Source organism: Onychostruthus taczanowskii, unplaced genomic scaffold, assembly GCF_017590055.1.
Source record: "Onychostruthus taczanowskii isolate IOZ18803 unplaced genomic scaffold, ASM1759005v1 scaffold38, whole genome shotgun sequence".
In the NCBI taxonomy this organism is placed as follows: domain Eukaryota; kingdom Metazoa; phylum Chordata; class Aves; order Passeriformes; family Passeridae; genus Onychostruthus; species Onychostruthus taczanowskii.
The window spans coordinates 3,785,218-3,813,060 of NW_024501237.1; the positions used below are offsets into that span (position 1 = coordinate 3,785,218).

The following is a 27,843-nucleotide window of genomic DNA, read 5'->3' on the forward strand; positions in this document are numbered from 1 at the left end:
AAGTTTGACAGATATTTTTTCTTTTTGAGATGAAAGGCCTTTGGGTTGGAAGCATATCAGAGACAACAGTGCAGTAGGCTGAGAATTCCTTTAGCTCAGTTCAGAACTAAGGCATTGTATGATAAAATATACATTTATATTTGGTGCAATGTTACTGTCAATTTTAGAATCTAGATCACATCAAATGCTGTCATTTGTCACTCTAGGAAACGCACATACCCATCTTCTATCACAAACGGAAACCTTTGTGGGGAAAAAAATTATCAAACACTAAGCCTATTTTTTTTTTCTAATTTGACATTGAAGAAAAACTGCTAAGCCAAACAAACTCTAGAATCCCCCCAAGAACCCTACGGTAGGACTTGACATCCTCCTAGTCTTTACTTGCCAAAAATTAGCCCAAAATTAAACATCATTGAACTTCACTAAAAAGAAATTATGATTTTAAACTGCTACTTCAAATAACTTTTTGCTTAAATTTTCCAATTATCCACTCATTTTATGCTTGCTGCCCCCTCTGATTATCTCCCAGTGTTGCCCTTCTCCTGTCGTTCCTATATGGCTGCCCTCTAAAGTTTCTCTGATACTGGTAGCCGTCATCTCTGCTTCTGCTGGGTGGTCCTTTCCAGGCCTCCTCATTTCTTTGGAACTGGTATCCTCCCCTGCTGGAATAACCCCTGTCAGGTCTGGGCCTTCTGCCTCCTCCATAAGTCTGGTTATAGAACTGCTTGGATCTACCGCTCCTCAGCATGTCGGAAACCTCAGTGTCATCTTCAGAGCTCTCCTCCCTCGTTCTCTGGGCCCTGCTTTCCGTCTGCACATTCCCCATGCCCTTGGACTCTCTCCCTTTAGGAGGCCTCTCCTTCCGGCTGGGAGTGCCGGGTTTCAGTTCGTTTTTGGGAGGTTCTGCCAGCAGTGGCTGCGTGCTGGGCCCTGCCGTCGGCCTCTCTGGGCCCTGTGTCTGTGGAGGGCGATGCTGCTGCCCGGCTGCTTTCTGCTTAGGAGCGGCCGAAGGACACGTTTGCTCCAGCTGAGGTGCCCTGGCCGAAGTGTCTTTCGGGGTCCCTGCAGCAGCCACTGGGAATGGGACGCTGTTGGAGCCGCCGCCGCTGTTGGTCTTCTGGAGCTGCTCCGCGCAGTTCACTCCAGGAACTGGAGGGCTGCATTCTTTGCCCACGTACATGCTGGCAGAGGTGCCAACTGCTGCCTCTTTGTCCTCAGGAGACAAGACAAGATTAGGTCTCGCTACTGAATTCTCAATGAAACCCTGAACTGGGTAGCCATACCAGAAGTGAGGAAAGAAAGGAGGTGCTATTGGAACAGCTCCTAGAAAGTGATTGTGTCCAAAGGGCGGCTGTGGGAACACGTTTTTCCCTCTCAGGGACTCCTCGTAGTTCGCATGAAGAGCTTGCGCTGGATTCTCCGGTTCGACACAGACCTGTCCTTGACTTTCCGTCACCTGAGCTGAAGGTATGATCAGAGGCAGTGATGGAGATCTGTCAACCTGTGGAATCTGACCATTGGACCTGGCCTCGGTCTGGACAGCAAAGTGCCTGTTTGGTCGTGCGGTTTCGTTTTCGTTCTGAGCAGGAGCAGCCTCCTGGAACCAGGGGTTGTGTGGATACACAGGAAGGGACACGTTTGGGTACATTCTACAAGCAGCTAAATAGGCCTGGTGCAGGGGGTACAGGTAAGAATGGGGTGCCCACATGGGACAACTGTATGCCTGCAAGACAGCAGGGAAAAAAAAATTTAAATCAGTTATTTGGTCTTTTCAGTGTTCAAAGAGACATAAAAGCACATCAGTCATTTACTATTTCAAAACAGTTAATTATAGGAGATAAAAATGAATTTTCTTTACAGTGACTGCCCTCAATTCTAAATCACACGACTCTAGGATGGTGTTCTTATTTTTTGTTTTCCTTCCAAATGCAGTTAAAATGGGCAACAGTTATGACCAGTAAGAAAACTTAGTAACGATTTCTATATGGTTAAAGACTTAAAGCTTGACTTAGTAAGTCATGCTCTAGCTATGTGTTTGAAGAGAAACATTTCAAACTAATTTTCCAGAATCACACTTACTAATTGGCAATTTCTTCTACTAGACCTCACTTTGCAAAGGCCACTACACTGAAGTTGTCCACCTCAGGTGTTCACCACCTCAGGTGACCCTTTCCCTTTTCTCTACCTCCACATTAATAAAGTGGACTGTGTAGAAACAGTTCCTGGAGAAAACCATCCTGGAAAACCTATGCAGACCTCTGCAGGAGCCCCTTCCCTCTTGATGTGCAGTGGAAGGGTGTGGGCAGGGCAGGGTTTGGAGCAGAGCAGCAGACAATGCAGAGGATATTTCCTGGGCCTGCTGTACCCTGTGACACCAGCAGAGCAGCACAGCCACTAGAACGTGGGCTGGGACCAGCAGATGGTGCTGAAGCACCAAACGACAGGCGAGAACCTGAATAACCCACAGCAGCAGTAAGGAGAGTCCCAAGCAGGTCAGCTGTTTAAATGCATTGTGGTGACGCTTGATAATTAATGACTTAGGGACTTCTTATTAAGCACAGAGACTTATATTAGGCAGAGGTATCAAATTTGCAGTGGAAACTGTGCTGAATATTCCCTCTTTCCATGCATAGAAATGAAAGAATATCATTGCTATGGCCAAAGTCCCATGAAATAAGCCCAAGAGCTCTCAGCACCTTGCCCCAAGTAGTTTGCCTGACAGAAGGAATAAGAAGGTATAAAAGGAACATTTTTTTTGTACAGAAGGGAGGAAGAAAGCAAACAACTTTGCCTTGCCAAGCAATGGAAGATGTTGGGATTTGGCTAAGCCTCTTCCCCAACCACACATGCAGAGTTGCACCCCATTTACACAAACACACTACTGTAATTACTGAAAAGGTAGAATACTATTATTATTAACCTGAGCAGAAAGAACAGACACGCAGGGTACTTAAGGGAATGTCCCCAGGGAAAGATTTTGGGATCTGCACTGCAGTGGCTTTGCCAGTACACAGCCAAGTTTGAAGTCTGAGGGCATTTTCTCATTCCCTATGCATGTCATCCAAAAAAACCATCTTCACATTCACAATTTAATCTGTGACTTTGTAAAACACAATTTGCTGGCTGTGCAGCCACAGTTGGAAGCCAATCGGTCTCACTATGCTACTGACACGAATTTGATTTCTGCTGACTTGAAGTGCACTGTGGACAACTGCTGGAATCCCAGTTAACAGAACAAAAAATAAGGAAGTATTTGAAAGTGAAAGATGGATTTGAAATCTGCAGCAACAAATTTTCTGCACTCTGAGTACCAACAATTATTTACAAGCGATTTTTGTAAAATCAAAACAAAATGAAAACATAAGGAAGTTTGAAGAGTTACCTTCACACCAAGATTGAAGAAAAATCTAAGAATATTCTTATCTAAAAAAAAAAAGAGGAAGAATATTTATAAGTACCTAAAATATTTCATCTGATTAAAAAACTGCATGAAGTTCCATTTCAGTAGACAACACCAGTATTAAGTTACTACTTGCATGTCTTCAATTGATTAGTTGGGGTTTTTTGCCACAGTAAGGTATCTAGAACACAACAGCAGTTTAAATTTCAGTTTTAACAGTCTGTGAACTTCTAGTTTTTAAAGAAACAGTTCACTAAACAAACGAACACCACTATGCAGTCAGACACGAGATGTTCTTTATGGACATACCTTACATTCATAGTATGCCAAAATCTATATTTTCCCAGATCAGTAAGGAAATGCTCAACAGCTTCCAAGCTTTTAAATGACATGAGCAAACCTATTACTCTGACAGGAGCAGTTCTCCAAAGGTAATTCTTTACATGCACAAAACTTCAAGTTATGATGGGGTAAGCTAAGAACTACAAAATGATCCTACCAGATTTCCAGGTGTAACCACTTGAAACAGTCACAATGTTGGCAATGCAAACTAGAGTTACAACTCTATTCAATATTCCCTCCCACATCTTAAATCACGGAATGACAACTATCGGATCCTTGGACAAAGAACGACAACGGGACCAAAAAAAGTTGTGTTTATCTACATTTTAAGAAAAGAAGAACTATGAGAAAAAATGGTGTCAAATGCAGACTTCTCACCTTTAGGTAAGTCTTCCCCAGTACCGCACAGGGAGTAAGGAGGTGCAACGGCTCTTTCTCCCTTTTCATTAAAAGGGAATCCAGGGTATAGTGGATCCTGGTAGGGATTCAGAGTCTGAGGCAAAGGCATTAAAGGCTGGTTAACTGCTTGTAGCCACACAGGAACTCCAGCACCTGAAGCAGATGTTACCTGAGCCTGTGATACAATAGAGTCAGGTCCTGTTGCTGGTCCTGGCATCAGGGAAGAAGCAGGTATTTGGGTTGGAATACCTAGAGGGAAAAAAACCCAAAATAGATACATATATATGTATAGAAATAGAACAGGTATCAATGCATGTCTATAGATATGTATATTTAGATAAATAATCACAAACCGAAAGACATCAGAAAATCAGGATTCAAAATGCAGAGAATAGTTTTCAGAAAGAATTAAACAATTTAGCTAAGTTTTCCAGAAATAGCTAAAGTGCTCCCGTGTTTCTTTTTTAAAATTATGAATGCCAGAAGGAAATAGGAAGGAGATAAAAATGGGGAAACTGAAACTTTCATGTGAATCCCTGGAGTTCTCATTCTGACTTGTCATTTAGAGTCAACTCTGAATCTGAGCTTCGATCAACTGGGCTGCACATCTTCTGTCACAGACACAGTCAAGTGAGACAGGATTGTGACTGTCTCATGTGAACAAAGCAGGCTGATCTGAAAGCTGGTTCTTGTACCGAAACAGCAGTTGAGAGAAAATGCAGCACCTGATCTAATGAGCATTACTGATTCTAAGCTAACTTCACAGACCACAAGATATGCACAGCACTCCAAAACCCATTACACTGGCTTTGCAGCTCAGGTCTAAATGGATCTCATTAGTTTCATGCATACAAGCCCCAAGCTGAGTCCTCAGGAGTCAACCAAGGAGCCTATTGTTACATGGGACACACAGCACAAACACTTACCAGGTTTCAACATGCTGACAATATGTTCTACCTTAAGCAGATCCTCAAAACTCAATGCTATCCCACTCAAGAGGAAAAACAGCCAATTAAGTACACAACACTCTTGTACCTTCAGGTTGGGAGTCAAGCAAACTGTACATACAAGCAATCAAAGATCTGTCAGAACTCTCACTAGCTTTCAGCAGTGAGAAACTACATTCCTATGAATGCCTGCCTTTGGAATGTGAAATTATACGAGAAATGTCTCCTGGGGGCATCTTCAACTTAGTAAGAGAGTTAAAGTGTTTTCCAGGTTTAGTAATTTCTGATTTATGTTAGTATTTCTGCAAACCTGCTGGTCCATATGTTGCTGGCTCACTTGGCCAAGCTGGCACAATGGCTGGTACAGAAGGCACTGCTGGAGGTAAATGCACCTCAGAGAAGACTGGAGAGGGTGTTGGAGTTACGCTCGGCAAGCACTCGGTCAGGTTCTGTAAAAACAAACAAATCTGAATCCCCTCATGGCTGGTGACCCTGCTGACTCAGCCTTATCCGGACTACCACCATCCCCACAGGGAAGTACTAACTAGGAACATACGCAAAGAGACCTCAGCTGCATCACTGTGTGGAGAGATCTGCTCTGAGCTCTGTCCAGCCATGCTGGTACCACAGAGCCACCAGTGCTGGAATCACCTCCTCAAGCTTTCATTTAACTATCTCCCACCCAAAATAAAAGCCACCCTCACAAGCAATTACCAATAACCTCAGAGAAACTTGAAAAGGAAAAGCTAAAGAATTTAAAGGGAAAAGCACAGTTACCTTGATAGAAAGATATGAAGTAACCCCTCTCTCAGAAAATAATAGATTTACTTTTCTATCAAAGTTTTCCTTTTACAATCTTTATGCTGGACATAACAGATTCCTAACTGTAAATATGAAATTTTAGCATTATCACCATAGAAATGACTGTGTAATTAAAAGCCAGTATTGTAATACATACGTGGCTGTGATGAAGCTCCCCTTTGTCTGAAGTCTCCTGACTGGAAAACTTTGAAATCAAACAAACATTTCTTACTTGCTCAGCAAGAATCGGAGAATCTGTTTTAACTTGTTCCAAAGGAGATGAAGCTTTTGGATAACTCTCATCTTGACTATTCTTCTAAAGCAAAGTTAGAAACAACATACACAGCTAGTCTAATAGTAAGATTAACTTTACAAAGAGTTATTCACAAACAGTAAACCACACTCATACAAAGTGGGCTAAGCACCCATCACATATTATACTAGTGTGACATTTTGCTCATTGAAAGGACAGCAAAGGTTAAAAGCCAACAAGAGGCCATAAATCTTCACCGAACTTCAGAGCTCATGGTCTGTTAGCACAACAGCTATTGGCAAACATCACATCTTCTGTGGTCCCATTATACTGGAAGTACAGACTGTACTAAGCAATTACAAATCCAGATTTGTAAGTGCTCTCAATAGCCCAGGTTTGAGGACTCTGATTGCAGAGAAAGACTAAGTATAGGTTACAGGGCTGAGGAAAGCTGACAGAAATACAAGCCTCCAGCCTTAGGAGTATTTCACTAAAAGCTGTAAAGCAGCAGCAGCAATCACAGCTCTAAAGGCAGCTATTGCTCTGCTAATCATGTATCAGAGAAGCAATAACATTTAAAACAAAATTTGGTCTTTTCTTTAAGATTACCTCAGATGAATTTGGCTCAAGCTTCTGACTTAAGTGGATCTGCCTGGAATTTGACTCTGCAACACCAAGACATAACCTAGTAAATGAACCATTACACCACTTATGGCTATCACAACTTAAGCCAGTTAGTTTGTCTTTCCAAAATTAAACTTTCAAAACTAAACCTATACCTTAGTAGATATTACTTCAGAAAACTTAAATTTCCATTTTTACCAAAGATCAAAGCATCCTAAAACAAACAGTTATTCAGGCAGTAACAGAGCAGCTACTTCAACCTGGGTTCTGCAAGGTCTACAGGAGCTCTTTACTGATGTTTGGAAATCATTTCAGTGATGCCTGGGGAAAGCAGGAATGAAATGCAGCTGTCCCTTTACATATATTCATCCTAAATTGCTCCTAATGAAACAAAAGCTTGTACTTTGCTTAAAGGGAAAGTGCTCTGCTTGGCATTTTCATATTCAAGTATTAAGGTAAAAGAAGCTCAAAGTCTTGTCTACTTTTGACTGATTAAAAAAAAAGTTTAGAATGTTGCAGTGGATTAAAAGATCTAAAAAAGTTTTCAGACTGCTGCACAAAGTTTCATTCCTCAAGCACCAGCAAACACTTTGGTGGGGAAGACAGTGTTAAAAAACAGTCGTGACATAAAAAGATCTGAAAAAGTTCTTCACATTCTGGCTTATGTTCAGACCTGGCTACCACTGCTTGTCAATCACACTCATGCCCAGATTATCAGTAGTAGATACAGACTTTTTAAATGCCTGTTATATACTCTGTCACAACTAGACAGCACTATAAATGGAAACAGTATTGATTTTGAGAACTACTGCCAAATCCTCAAGCAGCAATAGGAATCCCTAAACACTCAGAAGGAAGTATACTTGATTCCCACAGGATTGTTAACCTAGTTTCACAAGAGGCAATGCAAATCTGAGTGTCACAAAAAGCAGAGAAAGCTGGACGTGCCATGCCCTTCAGCCAAATTCAGCATGACAGTGGAGCCTTCACTTTCTCTCCAGCTTTCTCTACGTGAACATTCCTTAAAAAACGTGAACATGCCTTAAAAATTCCTTTGCAATTAGCAGAGATTTAGGAACTACCTCCTCCTGGCACCTACAGCTTTCTTCTATTACTGCCATGTTCCACTTCCTCACAGAGGAGGAAAAGCTTTAAGTCCATGAAGAGAAGCTGAAGTGTTGTAACCGACTAGGGGGAGAGAGAAAACCCAAACAAAATTTTGACCATGTGACAAAGCTTTCTACTGTAAACAGGTTTGTTTTTCCAACCCTTCTGTACCCTTCTTTTCCCCTTCCTGTACCATGGCATGCTAATTCCTAACCATGCCACACTGAATACTTTTACCTGCTTCATAAATTACTCTTAAGGCTCCTCCCACTGGCGCGTTCTACCATACACTCTAGAATTTCAAAAAGGATCTAATTTAGGGTAGCTCTGATAAAGTCTTTTAGTTCTTCTCATTTCTCTTCCCATTTACTACAAAAATTCCAGCCAGGAGTCTACTCTCTCAGTACATTTCCCTGCTTTGTGAATGTGGCTTTCTTCACATACCACATCCTTGCTACCTCCAGCCCAGTTTAGTTTGGCATTGCTACTTAGGATAACTTTCCCCTCATTGCCTAAACAGATGCCCCATCTTGAATAAATTCAGATGCTGAATTTAATGAGCAAATAAAAAAAACCAGCCACTATCTAAACCCATTTAGTTTTACCTTTCTCCTTCTGATCTTCCACCTCTGCTGTCCACTTGCTGTTTCTTCTTTCACTATTTGATAACTTTTTCTGGTTTACATTATCCACAGTCTGTGTAGCAGCCTGACAGACTAACTGGTTCTGAAGAAGTTGACAAAAGCAGAAATATCACTTTATGTAATCAGTCCAGTGACACTTTAGCATCATCTGCTGTGATACTATTATGCATTCATGACAAATAATATTTATGTCTGTGACAGGCAGAAAGGGGAAGGGGGGGGGAGTCTGGCTCAGTATCCTGCAGATTCAACCCCTCTTTCTCATTCATTGCTAAGTTTTGCCTAGTGCCCTTTAAGAGCATTCATGTCACTAGCTGATGTGACAAAATCTATTTAACTCAGACATTAAATCACATCCTCCTCCTGCAGGTGAGCAAACACAGCAAACTGTTACTGCTCAGGAGAGAACAACCTCTGTCCCTTAGGCTTCAGACTTTCTCCTAATCATTCTTCCCAACCTTGTTCTTGTTTCTCTTTGCCCTAGGATTTAAACCCAAAAAGCCCCACACATCTCTAGAACAAACCTGTGTGGAGAATAGCTCTTTACCCACAGGATCTGCTCACTTCCCTGGATGTGCTGGGACTCCCACCCACTTTCATTAAAGTTGCATCAATAGAATGATCTCTCCAAAATCCCACAAATACAGATGCTCATGTGTCTCCCATATTTACACACCTAAAGCACTGTGTGGTGGACATTCAATTATTCCCAGGATAAACTACTACATGTATTTTCTTATCTTTAACATATAAAGCATTGGAGATACCTGTACTTCTAATTACAAAGCGAGTACAAAATTAATATCCCTGATTTTTGAATTGCAGTGTGATTCAAGGACAGCAAACCAATGGCTAATGAAAGGCTCACAGACAAGTATGGAAAGTGCACTGCTAATTACAAGGAATCCAGCATACATTGCAAAGAGCAGGAAAAGCTTGTTCATCCCGCTGCTGGATCTCATACAGGGAACGAGACTCCTCTATGGCCTGCTTCTCCCTGCGCTCCTCTGGAGACAGCCCAAAGTAGTTACAGTCCCTGCTGCCGTGGCTCTGCTCCTCGCTTCGCTCGCGCTCCGCTTTCCTGCGCACCGAAAAAGGAAGAGGATCGCTCGTTCTAAGAAATCTGCATCAAACCCAACACAAACTCGTGGCTTTCAGGAGAAAGGAAGATGTAAGTATGGAAACAGAAACTCTGCTGCAGCAGGCCAAGGAATCAGAAAGTCACTACCGACAAATGCAGGCAAAACACTCTTTTAATACTCCTTTCAAATGTTAAGTCAGAACACAAAGTAGTCCCCTATGACAGGTTCAGCAGAAGCTGAGGGAAGATCTTAGCCATGCCCAAGAAGCACTTGCAGCATTATTTCAGCCCCAACCAAAAAGAAAAACAACTACAACATAATCCACACTAACATCCACTTCCCAAGAAAAAAAAGTGGCTTCGTAGGCAGATTCTGCCATGGACAAAGAAAAAAAAAAAATACTTCCCATGCTTGTGTGTATTCTTTAGGACTTGGGACAATTCCTAAGCATTCAATGGCAATGTATTTCAAAAGAGTATGCTGGAAGCATCTGAAGCAGGTAGCTGGGCTTCCAGAAGCTCAGTTAAGAGTTCAAGCCAGGGAAAATGCTGTTTGCAGTTTTACCTTGCAGACTGGGAAGGATTCCTGCCCGGAGCTTTTTGCTCAGTTGAGGTCTGATGAGGTTGGGGCCCAGAACACAAGAACTGGTGCTGCCTGGTTCCCACAGTATGCTGAAGTCGAGGAGGTAGTGCTGACTGGGGTTTGATTGACTTGCTCTGATTCTTTGGCCCTCTGCACTCTGCATCTGTGAAAACAACGTGAAAACAGGTAAGACTTTTGCTTTACTCATTTTTTAAGCTCTTTGGGACAAAACATCTCACAAAGAAGATTCTACCACACAAACACAGGTACAGTCCTACCAGGCTGAGCATTCTGCCCCCATGTTGGGTAAAACTTCTTTATCTTCTTCCCTGGCACAGTGTTCCAGCCCTCCATAGGAGAGGTCTGTGGAAGAGGTTTAAGGCTCTTCAGTGAGACAGCATGCCTACAAAACAAGGAATTATGGAGGGAATAATCTCTTAAAAGACCAGACTGGGGCTTGCATAAATTAATACCACATGTTCACTAATACTGACAGATCTTTCCACTTTTGAGAACATTGTTTTCAATGGTCTTTGCCTTTATGATTACACTCAAGCAATGTGTAGAACAGCAAACCATTTTTTATTCCTTTTTACGTGAAACTAGTAAGATGACACAAACTTATCCAGTAAAGAACGATCAGCCATTTGTGAAGTGCCTTCAGGGCAAACAGAAAAAGAAAATGATCCCAAAAAGCAATATACTTAGATAAAAGCAATACTTAAATAAATTTATTATCAATGCTGCAATAGGTGCCAAGATTGAAAGATGTTACATTGATGGTGTATATCCCAGAACAAATACTGCCTTTTTAATTGAGGATGCTAGAGATGGTCCAAGCAACTGTTTACATTATTTGAAAGGTTATTTATATATTTATTCTATAGTAATATAATATTATAATACAGAACTATAATAATGTATCTGTTCTATATTAATAAAATAATGTAAATATATAACTAGTATAATATATTATATATTTACATTATTCAAACAGATTAAATTCCAATTTAAAAAGGGTTCAAACTGCAAGATACTCCTCAGATCTCATCATTCTTTTTAATGGTGATCAAATGAGATAAATGGGCATCTTTCTCATTTGCCTTGACTGAAAGTGTTCCTTCTTCCCGAACTACAATCAGTGTGGGGTTTTTTCACCCAGAAGTCACAGGACTTCTCAAACTGCTCTCTCCAACAAACAAAAAACCCCACCCCACACAACCAAAACCATCAAATCCACAAACCAACATCAAACACTTTTTTGTCCCAGATAGGGCAAAGATGATGCTGAGCTAAAGAGCAACTTGGCACTCTCTGTATGAAATCAGGCAGAGCTACTCAAGCTCCAGAGGAGCTCAGTGCTTTAGTGTACCTTTCAACACAAAAAGTTTGTCACAAATCTAGCATCTATTAAGTCCAAGCAACACCTTATTAGCCCGGTGTCAATCTGTTTAGGAATGAATCTTGTGCACAAAAATTAAAACACTACTGATGTAATTACTATTCCACTCTGCATCTAATACCCAGACTACTTGGGACTACAGAAAGAAATGTGAAATGATAATCAATTTCTCCTTTTTTAAATAGTATGATGCTTTTTTAACAAATTTGTGGTAGTACTGCTCCAAGTAAAGAAACAGATACATTTCAGGGACTGAAGTTAACTCTGAACCAAAGTAATGCCTTCTTCAGTTTGGTGCTCCCTTCCAAAAGAGATTAAGCACTCACTTTGCTCCAAGCTCTTCTACAAATACAACAACTGGCCCATTCTCTGAAAAAACTTCTTGAATATGGGCATTATAAAATTTCCCATTATGGTCTAAGCGCACCTGTAAAGAACAAGAGTAAGAAAAAAAAGTGGATTAGCTACAAAGATGACTGTGAGAGGAGCTAACTCTTTAAAATATCGACAATTAGAAAGAGAAATTTTCCTCTGGGCAACAGAAGACCTGAGAAATATACATCACAATTTAATAAATCAATCAAAAGCCAGTCTTTAATCCCTATTTCTTCTTCAAAATGAAATAAAAATACTATTAGAACAAACACTCACACAACACTAAACAAACAGCTTGCTGAGGAACCCTACTTAATGAAATATGCTTTTCAAAACCACATGAGAAAGTTAAAAGCAACGAGTGCAGCCAGGCTTTTCAGCTTTACTGAAAACACTCTGTCTCACAATAAAACTCAAAGCTTTTCCCTATTAAAATCCACTTCACTTCAGTGAAACGCAGTCTAATTAGGAACATAATGAACACCAATTACTTCAGGAGTTATTCTTCAGAAGGCTTTTTTAAGAACAATCAAAAAAAGTTGTTTAGACATGACATTAGTGTTAGTTGTCTGACTGACATTCTATGTTCTTAAAATTCTTCTACTGAATAAAAAAATGAATTTCTTAATGTTTCACGACAGTATTCGGCTTTACAGTTGTATTAATTTGGTCTAACTCTAATTTTCACTATTCACTTCATGTTTTCTTCCCATGGTTTTATACTATATATTTACTGTATTGCCACATACAGAGAAAATTTGACAGATAGAGTATGTAATTACCAGAACGTTTTCTTCTAATAATATCTGTAAACAAATACTACACAAGACAGCCTTAGGGTCTTAAATGCACATTTTAAGTCTGTACTATTAAGCAACAAATAATCAACTTGGCATTAGGTTGGTTTGGTTTGGGGGCCAGGGGGTCGAGGGCTTGTGGCTTTGTAGAGTATTTTGTTGCTGGGGGTTTTTTTAGGTTTGGAGACATGTTTTCCCTGCAGTTTAGTCACTATGGTTGATTCCATTGCACAAATAAAAAAGTACAAACTGAAAGAGCCCCTGTGCTGCATGATTAACCCAACTGAATATTTTGCCATTAATATTAATAACTTTAATAGATGGTCAAATGTCCTAGAAAGAAACACGTTTAGCCTAGTACCGCCGGTTTAATTAACACACTTAAGGAGACTGATCTGCAAATTCAGAATTTAATGGCAAACCTTGATTCTTCGTAAGCAGCAACACTTAATACAAATCTTAACAGAATTTGAAGACCAATTGTGTAACATGCTTGCAACACCCTGAGAGGAAGAACTTCCCAACACTTTGGGACCTGCAGTAACTAAAGCAAGCTGTACTTCATTACTTGGAAGTACTGGGATTTTTATCAAAGCTAATATACAAAGTGTAATCACTATTTCCAGTGTCAAACACAAACACATGGATATACAGTTCCATGCCTAACATTGAGGCTTCCAGTCATCTTACCACATACACTCTTGGAGTTAACCTTGTGAATTTTTAATGGAGCAAAATTGCACTGATCAGTTGTAAGTTATGCTGTAAGTCATGAACACTGTCAACAATTAAAGAACAAGTACATCCTCAGCTGAAGACACAAGCCCAGGGTATTTATAAAGCAGCAATATCAAAATAGTTAACAAGGAGGGAAAATGGACATCTTGAGCAAAATGTTAATGTGTCTATAAACTGCAATTCAATATTACTTACTTTACATTTATCTCCAATGGAGTATTGCATGCCAGCAGCAATAGAAAAATCTTGTTTTTGCTGATCTGTAAATACAGAAGCAGTAATATACTGTTAGTTTAAATATACCACAAGAATTACTTTCTTGATGCAGTAAAAATGCAAACCAGGTGTTCAGGCCCCAAATCTACCCACTGACCCACGTGAGGAAAACCAAACTAAAAACCCAAGCTGCCACTTGCATCAGTTCTTCAGGAGGGCTTCACTTCACACAACTTGCAAAAGCTGCACCTTTGAAGCATTCTGTTACTCACCCCATTTGGATCGGAGCCAAACATCATATTCAACGTTTCTGTAAACCAAGGGATCAAGTGATTTCAGAACCTTTTTAGGCAACACCAACGAGGTGGGATTCCCATTGCTCTCAAGGTGCTGCATGGAACAGAACAAAGTACTAAAAGGTCAACCACACAGACACGTCCAGCTTTGCATATTTCAAGCACATTGTTCAAGCCTTGTACTGAAACACAGAAATGTTGAAAATACATAGAGAATAAAGAGCTTTGAAAAAAAAATTAAATTGTGTTCTTTTAACCATGTCAGAACAAATCTAAGAACTAAGCAGCACTAAAAAGGACACTTATCCACCTCTGAGCACATCAAAAATATACATTACTTTCCAAAGAAATAGATAATTTTTAGGATATTACATGTTAGGAAAGCTATTAACTCAAGAGTCTCTCATGAACATTAAAATGAAAGATATAGCCAATACAATTTATTAGAAAGAAAATAAATCTCAATGGATAAATACCTTGTTGCCAGAAAGAGACTTCATTCCATTCATATCACTAACTGTTGTAGCTTTACTTCTGTAATAGGACAGAGGCAAGTTATGTTTTCATAATGAATTACATCATTACTAAGCCCTGAAAATCAGGTAAGACACATATAAAGAGGACAAAAATAGTGATACTGCCATTCTCTATATATTTTCCTGACAACAAGCATATCACAGAATATCTTCAACTTTTGAAGTGAAAAAGATGCCTAAAACAAAAACTGTAGTTTTCTTTGATAAAGAAGTAAAAATTTGGGTTTAAGTACAAATTTTAGGAAGTCCATCTTATGTGTGCTTTGTTGTAATTTAGAGGGGGGGGGGGAAAAAGCAAGGGGTGGAAGATCAGGCAAACAAAAGTCCTCTTAAAATTTTTGCAACTACTTGAGGAAAACCTTACAAAGGAAGACATAAAAAAAACCCTCAAAACCAAAACCTACTCCGTTAGTTAAGTTCCATCAGGCATTATAATTTACTCTTATTTTCTACACCTGACATCACCAGAAAAAAACTTTCCACAGACAAAGTTCCAAGTATTTTTCCTACAACAGTTGTAGGCAACTGTCAGCATTAACTTCTCCTAAAACTATTGCACTTAATAACAACATAATTCAAAAGTTTATATTCAAAAAATGAAAAGAATCTTCTGGAAAACTAGCTTATGAAACATGCTGAAAACAACTTTAGGACAAGCAAAGGATTTAGGACTTCATAAACTCAGCAAAGTGTCTGTAATTTGTGTTAACTGGGTCAAGAGTCACATACACACAGGCCAGCCCCTGCATTACAGGACATATGGTTTAAATCAAAAACATTGAGTTCCACAGTCTCCAGTGAGCACATGACCTTATTTCCAAAGGTGCTAAGGAGGTTAGCAGGATATTTTCTTAGGAATCCCAAAGATACAGGGTAAGGCTACTGCATTTGAATCCCAGGAAAGCTCCAAGAACAGAAAGGAATAAAGATTTCCATTAGCTGACATTTAGCTATAATAATTGTTTCCTCAGGCAGAAATATTTTGTATTGTAATTGGCAACATTCCCTAGCATTTTTTTTCCAAACACGAAAATAAGCTAATCCCTTTCCCAGAACTTTTTTTTTTTCTGAGATGATTTCCATTATCTTTCTTTCTGTTGTTTTCAACCTGTGGGAGAAACCAGCTCCCAACAGCTCAAAGAACTTCTGCCACATGCCACACAGCAGAGCCCTAGGGAAGGACAATCAGTGGGAGGAGGGGACATGATCCACTGATGCAGCATCAACTCTGCAGTTCCAGTGGAATTTCATAATTTCATCCAAGCCAGTTAAGAAGCCTATTAAACAGAAGAAAAACTGCCAATATGTAAGTGCAAAAACAGCACTGTGAATGACTGACTGTGCAAAAGGAGTCGGGTCAAAATCTCAAAGCTTGATGGAGCATCCAGCAAAAAGAATATAAACCCACTTCTTTATGATCCAGATCAAAATGGAGCATGTACGTCTCCATCAGCTTCATCTCAAGCAGGTATTCCAGGCCCCAGATGTGGAAGCCACACAAGTTGGATCAGATTCCTGTAACTCTACTCAGCTGCAGAGTAAGCCAAGTCATTCTCACAGACTGGCACACTGACAGCTCTCCCAGGGAATTCTGTTACTCTAAACAGGAAGAGGCACACGTTGCAATGGCAATAATCCATTATGTAAAGAGACTCAAAGATAGACTGCAGGAGGAACAGAGGAAGGCCAGAAACCTGTTCTTAGGTAAGTGAAGATAACATACTTCATTCTTCCACACTTCTAACTCTACCTCTTTGTCCTTCTTTCCTTAGTAATTTTTAAATGTTTTCAACACTGACTATTGGATTCTACTACCCACCAGAAATTCAGAAAATTCATTTAACACGTGTTCACAGGCAACTTTTCCATTTCACTTACCTGTAGTTGTCATCTTCCGAATCCGAAGCAGACACTTCACTGCTCCCGTTACTTTCGTCTGTCACACCAACAGCACTAAGTTCTGCCATGATTTTCTTTACATCCATATCAAACACCTTCTCATAGAGCAACTCATACAGCAGAGCTGGGGGAGAGAAGGAGAAAGAGCAAAATCAGTTACCAGCTAAATCAGTTTTTATTCCACCATTTCAGATGGTAATCATACAGTCATTGACAACTCAAACTGAAAACCAAGCTACTGAAAATTACTAAAATAAACTTCCATACAGAGCCTTTTCCTGAAACCTAACAATGACAGCTTCAATATTTTTGGTAAAAACATGTTTTTAACTAACAGCTTGATACTTACACTGGCACAGAGCAGCCTTCTCTGCATACTCTATGGGATACACAATATCATAGTGGTTTCCATTTGAGAAGCACAGCAATACCTATCAAAAAAAATCACACGGATGTTTTCAGCTTAGCATCTCAATTTTTTGTATGCACTGCCTTTAATTCAATTTAAGGCACCCATGTGCTTTGTTATCTTTCAGGATCTCAATGTATCAATAAAACAATCAAAATGTTTGGTGGATGCCCTTTAAATGAAACTGAATTTGAACAAAAGCCAAAAGAAAATTTAAGACAGAGATTGGTGCCTTGAAAATTGATTTTTACGCAATTTTATATTAGTAGGAAGATATGCCACACCCTAAATACATCCCATCTATTTAAAAAGAAGTGTTACATGTATTAACAGCACAACTACCTTAAACATGTACAAAATAAACTGCTAAAACTGAATTCTCAGAACATTTCATTGGGTTGAATAATCAAAGTCACACGCAACTACTTGCTGTTTATAAAGTAGTCTTACTTCAGCCTGTCACAACAGCCATGACTTTTTTTTTTTTTACCTTATCAGAAAAGCCATTTTCAGTTACACGTGAAGGAGAAGCATTTGGCTCCTGGTATATTATGAAATCTTTCCTGGAAAAAAAAATAAAAAAGTAACAGTGAAGAATTTATTTTAAAACTAGTATCAATAAAAATTTGAGCATTGAAGTCAAATTCAAGGGAGAAATATAACCACAGAAAACACCTAGTGGTTTCTCTGCTATAATCAATCTCTATTGTGATTTTAAACTTAAATATTTTCTCTCCCTCCCTTTCATCCATGATGTTCTCTTAGAGTTCTTTGTTTAACAGCCTGTCACCTCCTTCAAATTCTTTCCCACATAGGCAATAATGTTATCAGTAAACTCTGTACAACTACTCAGAAAAAGCAATTCTGAAAGGAAAAGAAGACCCACCCACTTCAGGGAGCAAAGAAAAATTTACTAGATAACCAACCTATACTTGTGAGAGGTCTGAGGAGTGAAAGGGAAATCAAACCTATTTGTACTGGATTTCTATCCTATGCCTGAAAAGTCTAAAAGCCACTTACTGGAACAGAACAGGAAATTCTTACTTCCCTTAAGTCTGCCAGCACACAGGAGAGGGAACAGCTCTTTTCCCCTACCTCCACCACTACTCCTACTTTCCCTGACTCTAAATTGCCTTTTCAATAGAAGCCTGTCTTCCCAAAACAAGCACAGCAGTAACTACTCTTGTGTGCTCACCTCTGCAGTGAAATTCTACATAAGAGTTGCATCTGTGCCACAAAACCCTCCTGATGCTTTCAATGGACATTTAAAAAACCCACTGTTATTAACCAGGATTTGTCTCTATTCATTTATCAGCTGTGGCCCTGGATAACAGTGTGGCACGACTGCAAAATAAACTCCTCCTGCTTAAGAGAATACATTTCTCATGGCCAGAAATACAACAGATCATGACCATCCAGTTTCTGATGTGATTAAGCACCCAATTCTGCTGACTTAAATTGAGTTATATCCCTCTACAGCCTGGCTCAGTGTAACCATCAGACCTTCTCACTAAGCCTCTTGAGCCAAGCTTTGCTCTGATTTTCAGCTGAGTCGCCCCCATCCATACAGGACATGCAACTCTGAGCTGGCCCATTCATGCCACAAAATAAAAAGATAGAATTCCATATAATTTCCCACAAGTAGCACTCCAAGTGCCCAAAGGTAATATTTGACTAGTCTGAGTCTTTCCTCTTATCAGCTGTCTCATCAATAGACAAAGCCATTAATTTACAGTAAACATTTTGAAATCCTGAATTTTTAATGAGTTTATAAACAGCAGACAGTGAAGATGCTGTGGATTACTCACTCCCTTGCACAATAATTAGAAAGCAGTTATAAATACTCAGCACATTGTTTCTCACTACTTTGTGAAGAAAGATTTAGTATATAGGAAATGGGTACAGCTCACATATGAGCAACAGGGCTAGTACTAAAGCCTTGGTGAGTACCAGGAAGAAAAGCAATTTTAACAGAAAAACTAGGATATTAAAATTAACAAAGTACAAACTGTATGAGATTACCCACTACTAGCTGTGCAGATGACATACATGGCATTCTTGCAAACCCACTTTTCTATTTTTATTTAATCTACTGACAGTTGCAATTCTCAAATATATTTATAATTTTACAGAGGATTATGATATGGTATAACGTAATTCTATCTTTGATGTTCCAACTGATTTACTAACAAAACAACAGAAATTATCTCAGTAAACCATACTGAAAGGTTTTCTTACTTGTACATAAGAGAAAGGGCACTTATTTCTACTTGTCCAACCCATTCCTGTATTGAAAACAAAAGAAAATTAAGTTCAAACCAATACACAATTATACCTCCTCATAAGCAGATCAAGAGATGCAAGAAATCGTTGTTGAAAATAAATATATGAACACTGAATCTGGAGTTCAGCAACACATAAAAACACAATTCCCCAAATCATTTTACAGTAGAGAGTACATACATAAAACTATATATTCACGTAATTCAAAGACGTAAGCTCAATCAAAAACACTTCAGAGGAAAAAAATCCAATTAGCCATCAGCTTCAACAAAAGTACTTGCTTTCTATCATAAATCAGGTCTAACATACCTGTGGATTTTCCAAACTTTTTAAATAATCTTCAAATGGCCCCTCTATGAACTGTATTAAAAAAAAAAAAAAAAAACAGCAGTAATTAGTCATTTTTACTAGTGCAGCATATGGAATCCCCAACCTGTGACCCTCTGTACCAATGGGCACGTACCACTGGAAATGGAAATCTCCCCTGCCCTCACAAAGCTCACAATGTAAATACAAAGGGATGTCGAGATGAAGGAACGAACAAACACACAGAAAATAACCACATGAACAGCTTTCAAAATCATTACACAAGTAAAAGAAACTAAACAACACCCCCACCCCCCCAAAAAAAGAAAAGAAACTCAGCAGCCAAATGGGGAATCTGGAAGAAAGCAGAGATGATGTGATGTACATGTTTATGGGCAATTTATCTAAGGCATGCAGAGCATCACTGAAGAGAGAATTGTGGACTTGAACTCAAACATCTTGTTAAATAAACAGCAATGGACAATCAGAAACAGGAGTCCCATTTCTGTAGCACAGAAGCAGTGGTAAGATCTAGTACAGCCAACTCACACAGCACTTTTTCCTCTGTTCTGTATCACCTCAAACTGTTTTTACTTTCAGCAAAGGATGCAAACAATCAGATTACACTTCAAGTGCCAGCCCAAGAAAGTGATCCTTCAACTGCACTCCCTAACACACGAGGGGGCCAAACTCACATTTGCCAAGAGGAGAGAAAGATGCTGCAGTAGCTGAGACATCTTAACTTTGAAGTGTTTCAGCCATACAGCCCACAGAGAGGCTGCTTTTAAAAATTGCTCTTTAGTCACTATCTGCTTGATTTACTTGAGATAAAGGTCCACAGAGGTGCAAACCAAGAAGGAAATCTCTTCATGAACTTGAGCGACAAGCTAGATGGCCTCTTTACCCACAGTGATTGAGAAACAAGATAATAAGGAGAACTGAGTGGAGTAGTGTGATTACAAGTTCTGCTTTAGCCATTTGGAAGTGAGAAGAACTATCAAGCCTGACTCAAATTTTTAGTTTACATAGAAGTAATCAGGTATGAAGTTAAAAAAGGTGGATCACCCAAATCTGATCACAGACAGCAGTTACTTTTTGTGTCAAAATTAAATGACATGAAGATAATGCACAGAGGAAGAAAGGAAGGACACCACGAAGTTCTCATAGGAAACTGTAGAGTTAGAGAATGAATGTAACACAGCAGCAATTCAAGATAACACAGCAGCAATTCAAGATAACACTGCAAGAGAGGCTGAGGATGGAAATGAAGATGGTGGCTACACTCCTGAAGTCTTGGTTATAACAGTATCAGCGGAAAGAAAGACACAAATTTAAGCTGAAATTATAACAATAGGCAGAGAGAAGAGGAACTCCAGGAAGCACCACCATGTCAATAGAGCATGAGGAGGCAGCAAGTAAACAGCTGAACCAGAAGATTAGGGAAAGAGGCATTTGTTGTTTATGCTGTTTGGGTTTTTTGAAGAGAGACAACTGGTATATTCCAGATAGAAAACACAAAGCAGGGTGAGAGGCAGCAAAGGAGATCAGCAGAGCTGAAGCAAAGTACCCGTGGGAGGAAGAACACTGGGAAATGAGAACAAATATGAAACACCTACTCTCACAAGGAAATTTCAAAAAGACTTTTCAGAAGGACAGCAAAGATGGACAGAGGACAGGTCATACCTTGGGATAATGTCTGAGAGGGGGAAAAAAACACTGGGACCTGGAGTCTGGGTGAGGGAGACCAATACAATACTAAAACCAGCTAGGGCTAATAGAGCAGTGATGGGAAACAGCAATATGGGTAACAACACACACTTAAGAGTCAAAAAGGGCATGGAACTTCAAAACATTACACAATGGAAAAAGAGAACAGAAGTGGAGAAGCAGATATTGGAATGAGTGGGGTAATTCTGGAAAGAAATGGATTAAAAAGTCAGTAGTGAAAAAATCAAGTAAGAAGAGAGGCATCCAAGAGTTAGAAACAACCAGAAGGAGTCAAGTCAGAGCAGCACTGTCCCAGAGAGATCTGCTGTATTTTTTATCATTAATTTCTGGTAACTTCCACATTTACGTGATCACTCACATTAGAGCTGAGGGTACTACGTCAGAAATTACAGCACAAAGACACACCCTTACTCCTGCTTTCTTTCTCTTCCCTATGCCAGCGCATACCAAAAACAGTCTTTGTATTTTGGGTCTGGGTAAATTTAGAACAGAAAAAGAGAAAAATAATCTTCTAGTAGCAAATCCTTACACACACTCACACCCCTTCTGTCTGTCCTGGAAATCAGAACAGTATATAGACTAGAACCCATATAAACAGAAGCACCATTATTAATAAATGATCTATTTGAAAGGAAGAAAAAAAAGGAATTTGTAATGTTAACACCCACAGCACTGACCAAGTATAATGAATATCAAAATATTTTACATCTATGGTTGATGAAAAGCTTAGTTACAGATGCTTTGGGAAAAATAAACCTACAGTGCCAATGCATAATAAACTGCAGACCCTGAAAAAAAAAATCACTAATCTGATCAGTCAAATCCCTTACATACTGGAAAAGCAATTAATTAGCACAAGAACATTTTACAACTTTTATTAAAGTAGGTATTATACTAAACTAAAATCCTGATTATAGTAGCTTCACTACAGACTATTGAAGATTAAGTTTGCTTTTCTTTCTTCCTTCATGAGCATTAAAAACTTCTCGGCCACCACATCAGTCCAAGGAATACACAAGTCTCTCCAGGCTTATGAAAATGAGTTACTACCACATATGTGCTAATTAACTTAAATAGCACCAACTGGCATTTAGCTATGATGAAAATTACCACAAACATAGGGAAGTGCAGAATATACCAAAGTGGAAGGAATAAAGTAACTTTTCTTAAATACTGGCCAAGAAAACAAAAATACTTACTGCTTCAAATTTCTCCCTATTTTTCCGAAGATAGTCTACACAAGCCATCCTAACATCAATGTGCCGAGACTGAGAGTGCAACACCTACAAAGGGAGAAAAGGAACAAGGTGACATTGGATCTCAGGAGTTTTGATGACAGGCCACAAATAATTAATGACTGCTGTCTAAATACAGGCTTGGAAATACTCTAGTTTTATTTTAAAGAGTATTTAATATGCATACTCATTCAGCAGCAACATCTTCAGGCAAGTCAAACCTCAATTACTTAATAAAAAATTAAGTAACTGCAGAATTCACAGGTTTGCTAAATTCAAACCTTCAATTTTATGAGGATCTATGAAGCAAATGAAAATCATTTATTGTTAATCTTTAACTGCCTTCTTTGTAAAACACTTCAGTTAAAACACTTCACTTCATCCATTCAGCAGGAATGGATGAGGAAGCCACCTACCAACATGCATTCATCCAAACGAAATCCATCTAAGTCCCACAGTGCATGTTTACCTTCTCTTCAAGAGGCCTGCTGGCCAAACACTTTTTTAGAAGACAGGAATTCAGTCCCTAAATGACACCTGCATTCTACCTCCTGTTCAAATCTTTACTGGAAAACTATTACTCTCATCACATGTTACAACCTATCTCAGTACAAGGTAGGGAAGTTCCAGACAATTTAAGCTGCAGTGTCTCTTGCAGTCCTTACAAACCACCCTAAAAATAAATCACTTTCAAATTCAATTTTTCTGAATGAAGAGTACACAGATGAGACCAAATTTGCAGATAAACACTTATTAACTCTGAATTAGACCTTACTTTCTTAAAAGTCATTTCTAACCTAAATGATTCCATAACAAGAATGGGATGCTAAAAACATAATACCTGAAAAAAAGTTCTATCAACCCTGAAGTGTAAGAGAAACTTCCTGTGTATTCATTAAAAAGTGTCAGAATCGCAATATATATTATGTAGATATCTATTTCCTTGAGGTAAAAAAAAACACCCACCACAATCAACAGTGTTTGCCTGCCTGAACTTATCAATTCAGTGGGGAAAAGAATTTTTTTTAGAAAAGTAATCTGTGTATAATTAGCACAGGAATCTGGGTTCCCACAATCAGAAGCACCAGAGCTCCCACTGCTGTTTGCTTGTACTTAAGACAAGATGACGCTGTCGCTTTTTTCCTTTAACACTAACACTGGAATGGGGGAGGGGAATTCAACAGGAAGAACAGAAAAAAAATTACTCACTTTCTCTAATTTTACAGTCAACTAATTAACAAAACTAAGAACATGGCTTTTCGGCTCTAAATTCTTTTTCCTAGACAATCTCATACCCAGCAGCTGTATTTCGATGTTGAGATCTCACACTGCAAAAAGCTCTGAGGAGGCAGTGGAAGGTCAGAACAGATAAGGATTTCTTGGTGGCAGGAGGCAGCTGAGCACACAGAACTTCTCTCACCTCGCGAGGTGGACATTATTTTTTTAAAGTCACGTTTTTCACTGGCACACGACTGCATAAGCTTAACCTATACCTGTCTGCGTTTTAACACTAATTACCACCCACTAATGAGATCCACTTCCCATGCTTTCGTGAGAAGGAGCTTTGTTTATGTAACCAGTTACCTGCTCGGCCACAGCCCTGAAAAGGCAGGAGCCATCCTTGGCCACTTTCTTCCTGTACAAGCCCTGAGATCGCAGGTAGCGGTCCATGGACGTGTCCCCGGGGGCGTCCCTGCCGCTGCCGGGATGGCTCTGCTCCCCTCCGCCGGCCCTGCCCGCCGCATCCATGTTCACCGCGGAGAACGCCGCACCCCTCCTAGTCCCACATGGCGAGGAGAAGCCGCGGCGCAGCTCCGGGGCCGGGCACAGGTGCAGCAGCCGGAGCGGGGGGCAGCGCTGGCCCGCCGGCAGCCGCAGGAGCAGGAACGGGAGCGGCAGGAACAGCAGCAGCCGGCTTCACGTTGTCCACTCGCATGTGGGGAGCGCCGAGGGAAGCGGCAAAGTTTCCTGCGCAGCCCGGACTCGCAGCTCCGTCACTGCCGCGTTTCCCCGGCTGCTGCGGAGGGCCGGGGGCAGCTCCGGCGGCTCCCGGTGCCGGGGGGAGCGGGCGCGTCCCGGGCGCGCAGCCGGCCTGCGGGCGGAAAACAAAAGGGAAAGGAAGGACACGTGCGGCCCGCCGGGAGGGAGAGGCGGAGGGCGCAAACAGGAGCGTAACCTGGCGCTTATTTTCACTTTCAGCCCGGGCGCTGCTGGGAGCCGTAGTCCCGGAGGAGGAGGAGGAAGCAGGAGGAGGCGGACACGGCGCCCGGGGCCGGGCTGTCAGCCTTGCTCCCGGCCAGGATCATTCCATTGCTTCTCAGTTTAAAACCAGCACCGGGGGGGGCGGGTGGTGAAAAACAGCATTAACCCGGTAGTGTGCGCTAGCAGCCCACAAAGCCAGATGTATCCTGGGCTGAATCCAAAGCAGCGTGGGCAGCAGGGCAAGGGGGGGATTGTCTCCCCCTTTATTCCCCTCCGCTGAAACCCCACCAGGAATATTGTGTCCAGCTCTGGTGCTCCCAGCATAAGGAGAACACGGAACTGTTGGAGCAAGTCCAGAGGAGGCCACGAAGTTGATAATGGGACTGGGGCACCTCCCCTACAAAGACAGGCTGAGAAAGTTTGGGCTGCTCAGCCTGGAGAAGGCTGCATGGAAATCATACAACAAACTTCCAGTATCTGAAGGAGACCTAACAGGAAGCAGAAGAGGGTCTTGGAACTGTAGTGATGGGACAAGAAACAACAGGTTCAAACTCAGAGGGTGGAAATTTAGGTTAGATATCAGGAAGAAATTCTCACTGTGAGAGTGGTGAGACACTGGAGCAGGTTGCCCTGGGAAGCTGTGAATGCCCCATCCCTAGAAGTGTCCAAGGGCAGGTTGGATAAGGCCTTGGACAACCTGGTCTAGTGGGAGGTAACCCTACACAGGGAAGTGGAGTTGGGACTAGATGATCTTTAAGGTCCATTCCAACCCCTTCATGTTCTATGATTTTGTCTGAAACCTAATCCACAGTATGTGGGCTATGTGTGTTTAGTTAGGCTTTGTTTGGTTTGGGGTTTCCCCTCAACAAATGAGATTGTAAGATTATTTTTTAACTCTATACATTTGCAGGAAAGAAGATGAAAATAAAACAGAGATAGTAAAAGAGGGCTTGATTGAAAAGGAGATTTTTAAAAGCCACAGCCATTCAATACTTTTAATGCATTACTTTTCTTGTATGCCACTCCTAGTTTTAAGAAGCCCAAACATTAGAATCACAATTGCATGATTAAATTTTGCTCGGCATTGTAAATGGGGCTTAGAAGGTTTTGATGCACAAAATGTGACAAGAAAGGATGCTCTTCAAACTTGTAAGGCAACTTGAATGGAAATGCTGATTTTTACTTTCAGCTGACAGTAATAAGCCTAAGGAGGGTGCTGACTTGAGATCCCTAAGTAATAATAGTAAGTAACTTATTAAACAAACACAAGTTTACAAGCCAGCCCAAGTCTAGTGCTCCACCAGCATCACACCATCTTTCCTAACAGAAAGGTTTGCCAGAAAGGAGTAAGAAACAAATGCCAGTTCCTGATATCTTTGTATCTGTAGACAAGGAGAACAGAAAGTGAAAGAAGTGAAAGCAAAGCTCTACCCGCAGCCAAGCCTCCAAGACACAGTGAGGCAGCACGGGGATGGATGTTTTAGACAAGGTAGGGGATAAAAATACCAGCAAGAGGCTGGAGGGAAAGCTCCAACTTCTCCCCAGAATATGGAAAACCTAACAAGACTGAACTATAAACAGTTGCTGCCACTGACTCAGCTACCACATTCACTCAAGGAACTCAGGGTAGCAGAGGCCTGCATGTGAGAGCTGCTTCTTCTGTAGATAAAAGTAATTTGGAAAGATGCTTTTGAGACCTATCAAACTGGTGACCAGTCACAGACTTTCTCAGGAATACCCTAAGAAAGGATATTTTTTTACTTACTCTATTTATCATGTTTAGAGACAATACTATGCTCTAATATTTAACAAATCTGTCTTCTCACATATTTCAGCCTTTTGTCATTGTGATTCTATAGGCTGGTGAGGGGAAAGGCAAATGCCTTTCATCACATCTGTTAGACTCAAGAATGCCTATACACACCAGGCCATTCAGTATGTGACAGGATGTAAATGTGGTTCTGGTAAGTGAATACACAGAAAATTAGAGCATTAAAGTTGTCTAGTTGTCAGTGTGCTAAAATCCTGCTCTTCCTCAGCCCCTAAGCTGATCAAATGATGATGACCCACAGAGTTTTTTGCAAGTGCTGCTATACAAGAATCAATGCATTTCTAAAGGGATTTAGCTCTCGATGAAGAAAGCTACTCCGTACACATATTTGCTAAGATTCAAGGAGACATGCACCCACCCAAAGGCACCTGAAACACCTCAGCACTAAAATAAATGCTCCTTCAAGATAAGAATGACCAAATTGTAACTCACGAGTTATTACAGATGTTCTAACTAGAGTTCCTGCAGATGCTCTAATTAGAGTTAATACAGATGTTCTAATTAGCCGGCAGCGTTATTAACACTTTCGACCCGCACTTGCACCACGTGCATCAGCTCCAGCCACGAGTTTCTCCTCTCACTGCCCCTACCCTGAATCAGCCCAGGAAGCTGACTCAAGCTGAAAAAATTTTTTCAGGAGAAAAAATAAAAAATCTAACTTTATCTTTAGACCAAGATTGGTTTTGTGATCCAGGTCACGGCCTGCCTGTCCCAACATCTGGGCCAGCAACCTCGGCGAGAGCAGCCCGGCGTTCCCCCGCCTCGCGCGCCCTTTCCCGGTTCGCCACGCGCCTTCTCCCACCCGCAGCTCGGGCACGGGCGGCTCGGCGGGGCAGGCCGGGGACAGACACCGGGGCAGGGGTGGACCCCCGGCCTCCCGGAGCCGCGGCCGCTGCCCCGCCGTGCCCTGCCCGCCCCCCCCCGGCACCGCCGCCGCCGGGGCCGCACTCCCGCTGCCGCCAGCCCATGGCACTTACCGGCCTCCTATTCTCCTCCCCACGGGAGACGCTGGCAGTGGCGGCAACGCCTCACGCTCCTCGCCCCGCCGCGGCCCCGGCACTTCAATCTCCCGCGGCGGCCGCTCCGCCCGCTTCGCTCCCGGTGATGCGCCCGCTGCCAGCCCCGTCCCGTCCCGCCCTCCCGCCGCGCCGATTCCCCCCCCCGCCCGCTGTTGGTTTGTCCCGCCGGCCACACCTGCGGCTCGCACCATTCGCCGCGCGGGGGGCCGCCGAAGGGGGGAAGAGGAGGGTGGGGAGAGCGCCCGGGCCCCGGGGCAGCGAGCGGGATGTATCGCTGGGATGCTGGGCTGGGATCCGGCCCTGTTCGGCTCGGGAGAGCCGGATGGTGCCGAGGCGAGCGGCAGTCGCCTCATGTCGTCCTCACCCGCAAGGCGCGCAGTGGTACAG

General features: G+C 41.3%; 1 protein-coding gene across 10 annotated transcripts; it reads right to left on the reverse strand.

The window, feature by feature from the left end:
- Nucleotides 1–27,589, reverse strand: OTUD4 (OTU deubiquitinase 4). Of its 10 annotated transcripts, none has more exons than XM_041412172.1 (23): nucleotides 27,415–27,589; nucleotides 23,989–24,496; nucleotides 22,369–22,452; nucleotides 19,445–19,495; nucleotides 19,091–19,137; nucleotides 17,343–17,415; nucleotides 16,793–16,874; nucleotides 16,423–16,567; nucleotides 14,485–14,542; nucleotides 13,985–14,102; nucleotides 13,692–13,756; nucleotides 11,913–12,013; nucleotides 10,463–10,587; nucleotides 10,167–10,347; nucleotides 9,436–9,601; nucleotides 8,482–8,602; nucleotides 6,755–6,810; nucleotides 6,050–6,208; nucleotides 5,402–5,540; nucleotides 4,314–4,393; nucleotides 4,124–4,220; nucleotides 3,386–3,426; nucleotides 1–1,726 (listed from the first exon to the last, which is right to left on the reverse strand). In XM_041412172.1, the coding sequence occupies exons 2-23, from the start codon at nucleotides 24,151–24,153 to the stop codon at nucleotides 500–502; spliced, it is 3,381 nt and encodes a 1,126-aa protein (XP_041268106.1). In that variant the 5' UTR covers nucleotides 24,154–24,496; nucleotides 27,415–27,589; the 3' UTR covers nucleotides 1–499. The 10 variants fall into 10 exon arrangements, 9 of the variants coding, with proteins under 9 accessions (XP_041268106.1, XP_041268103.1, XP_041268107.1 ...); XM_041412169.1 differs by having other exon boundaries at nucleotides 4,124–4,238; XM_041412173.1 differs by having other exon boundaries at nucleotides 4,124–4,393; nucleotides 6,050–6,097.
- Between the last annotated feature and the right edge of the window lie 254 nt (nucleotides 27,590–27,843).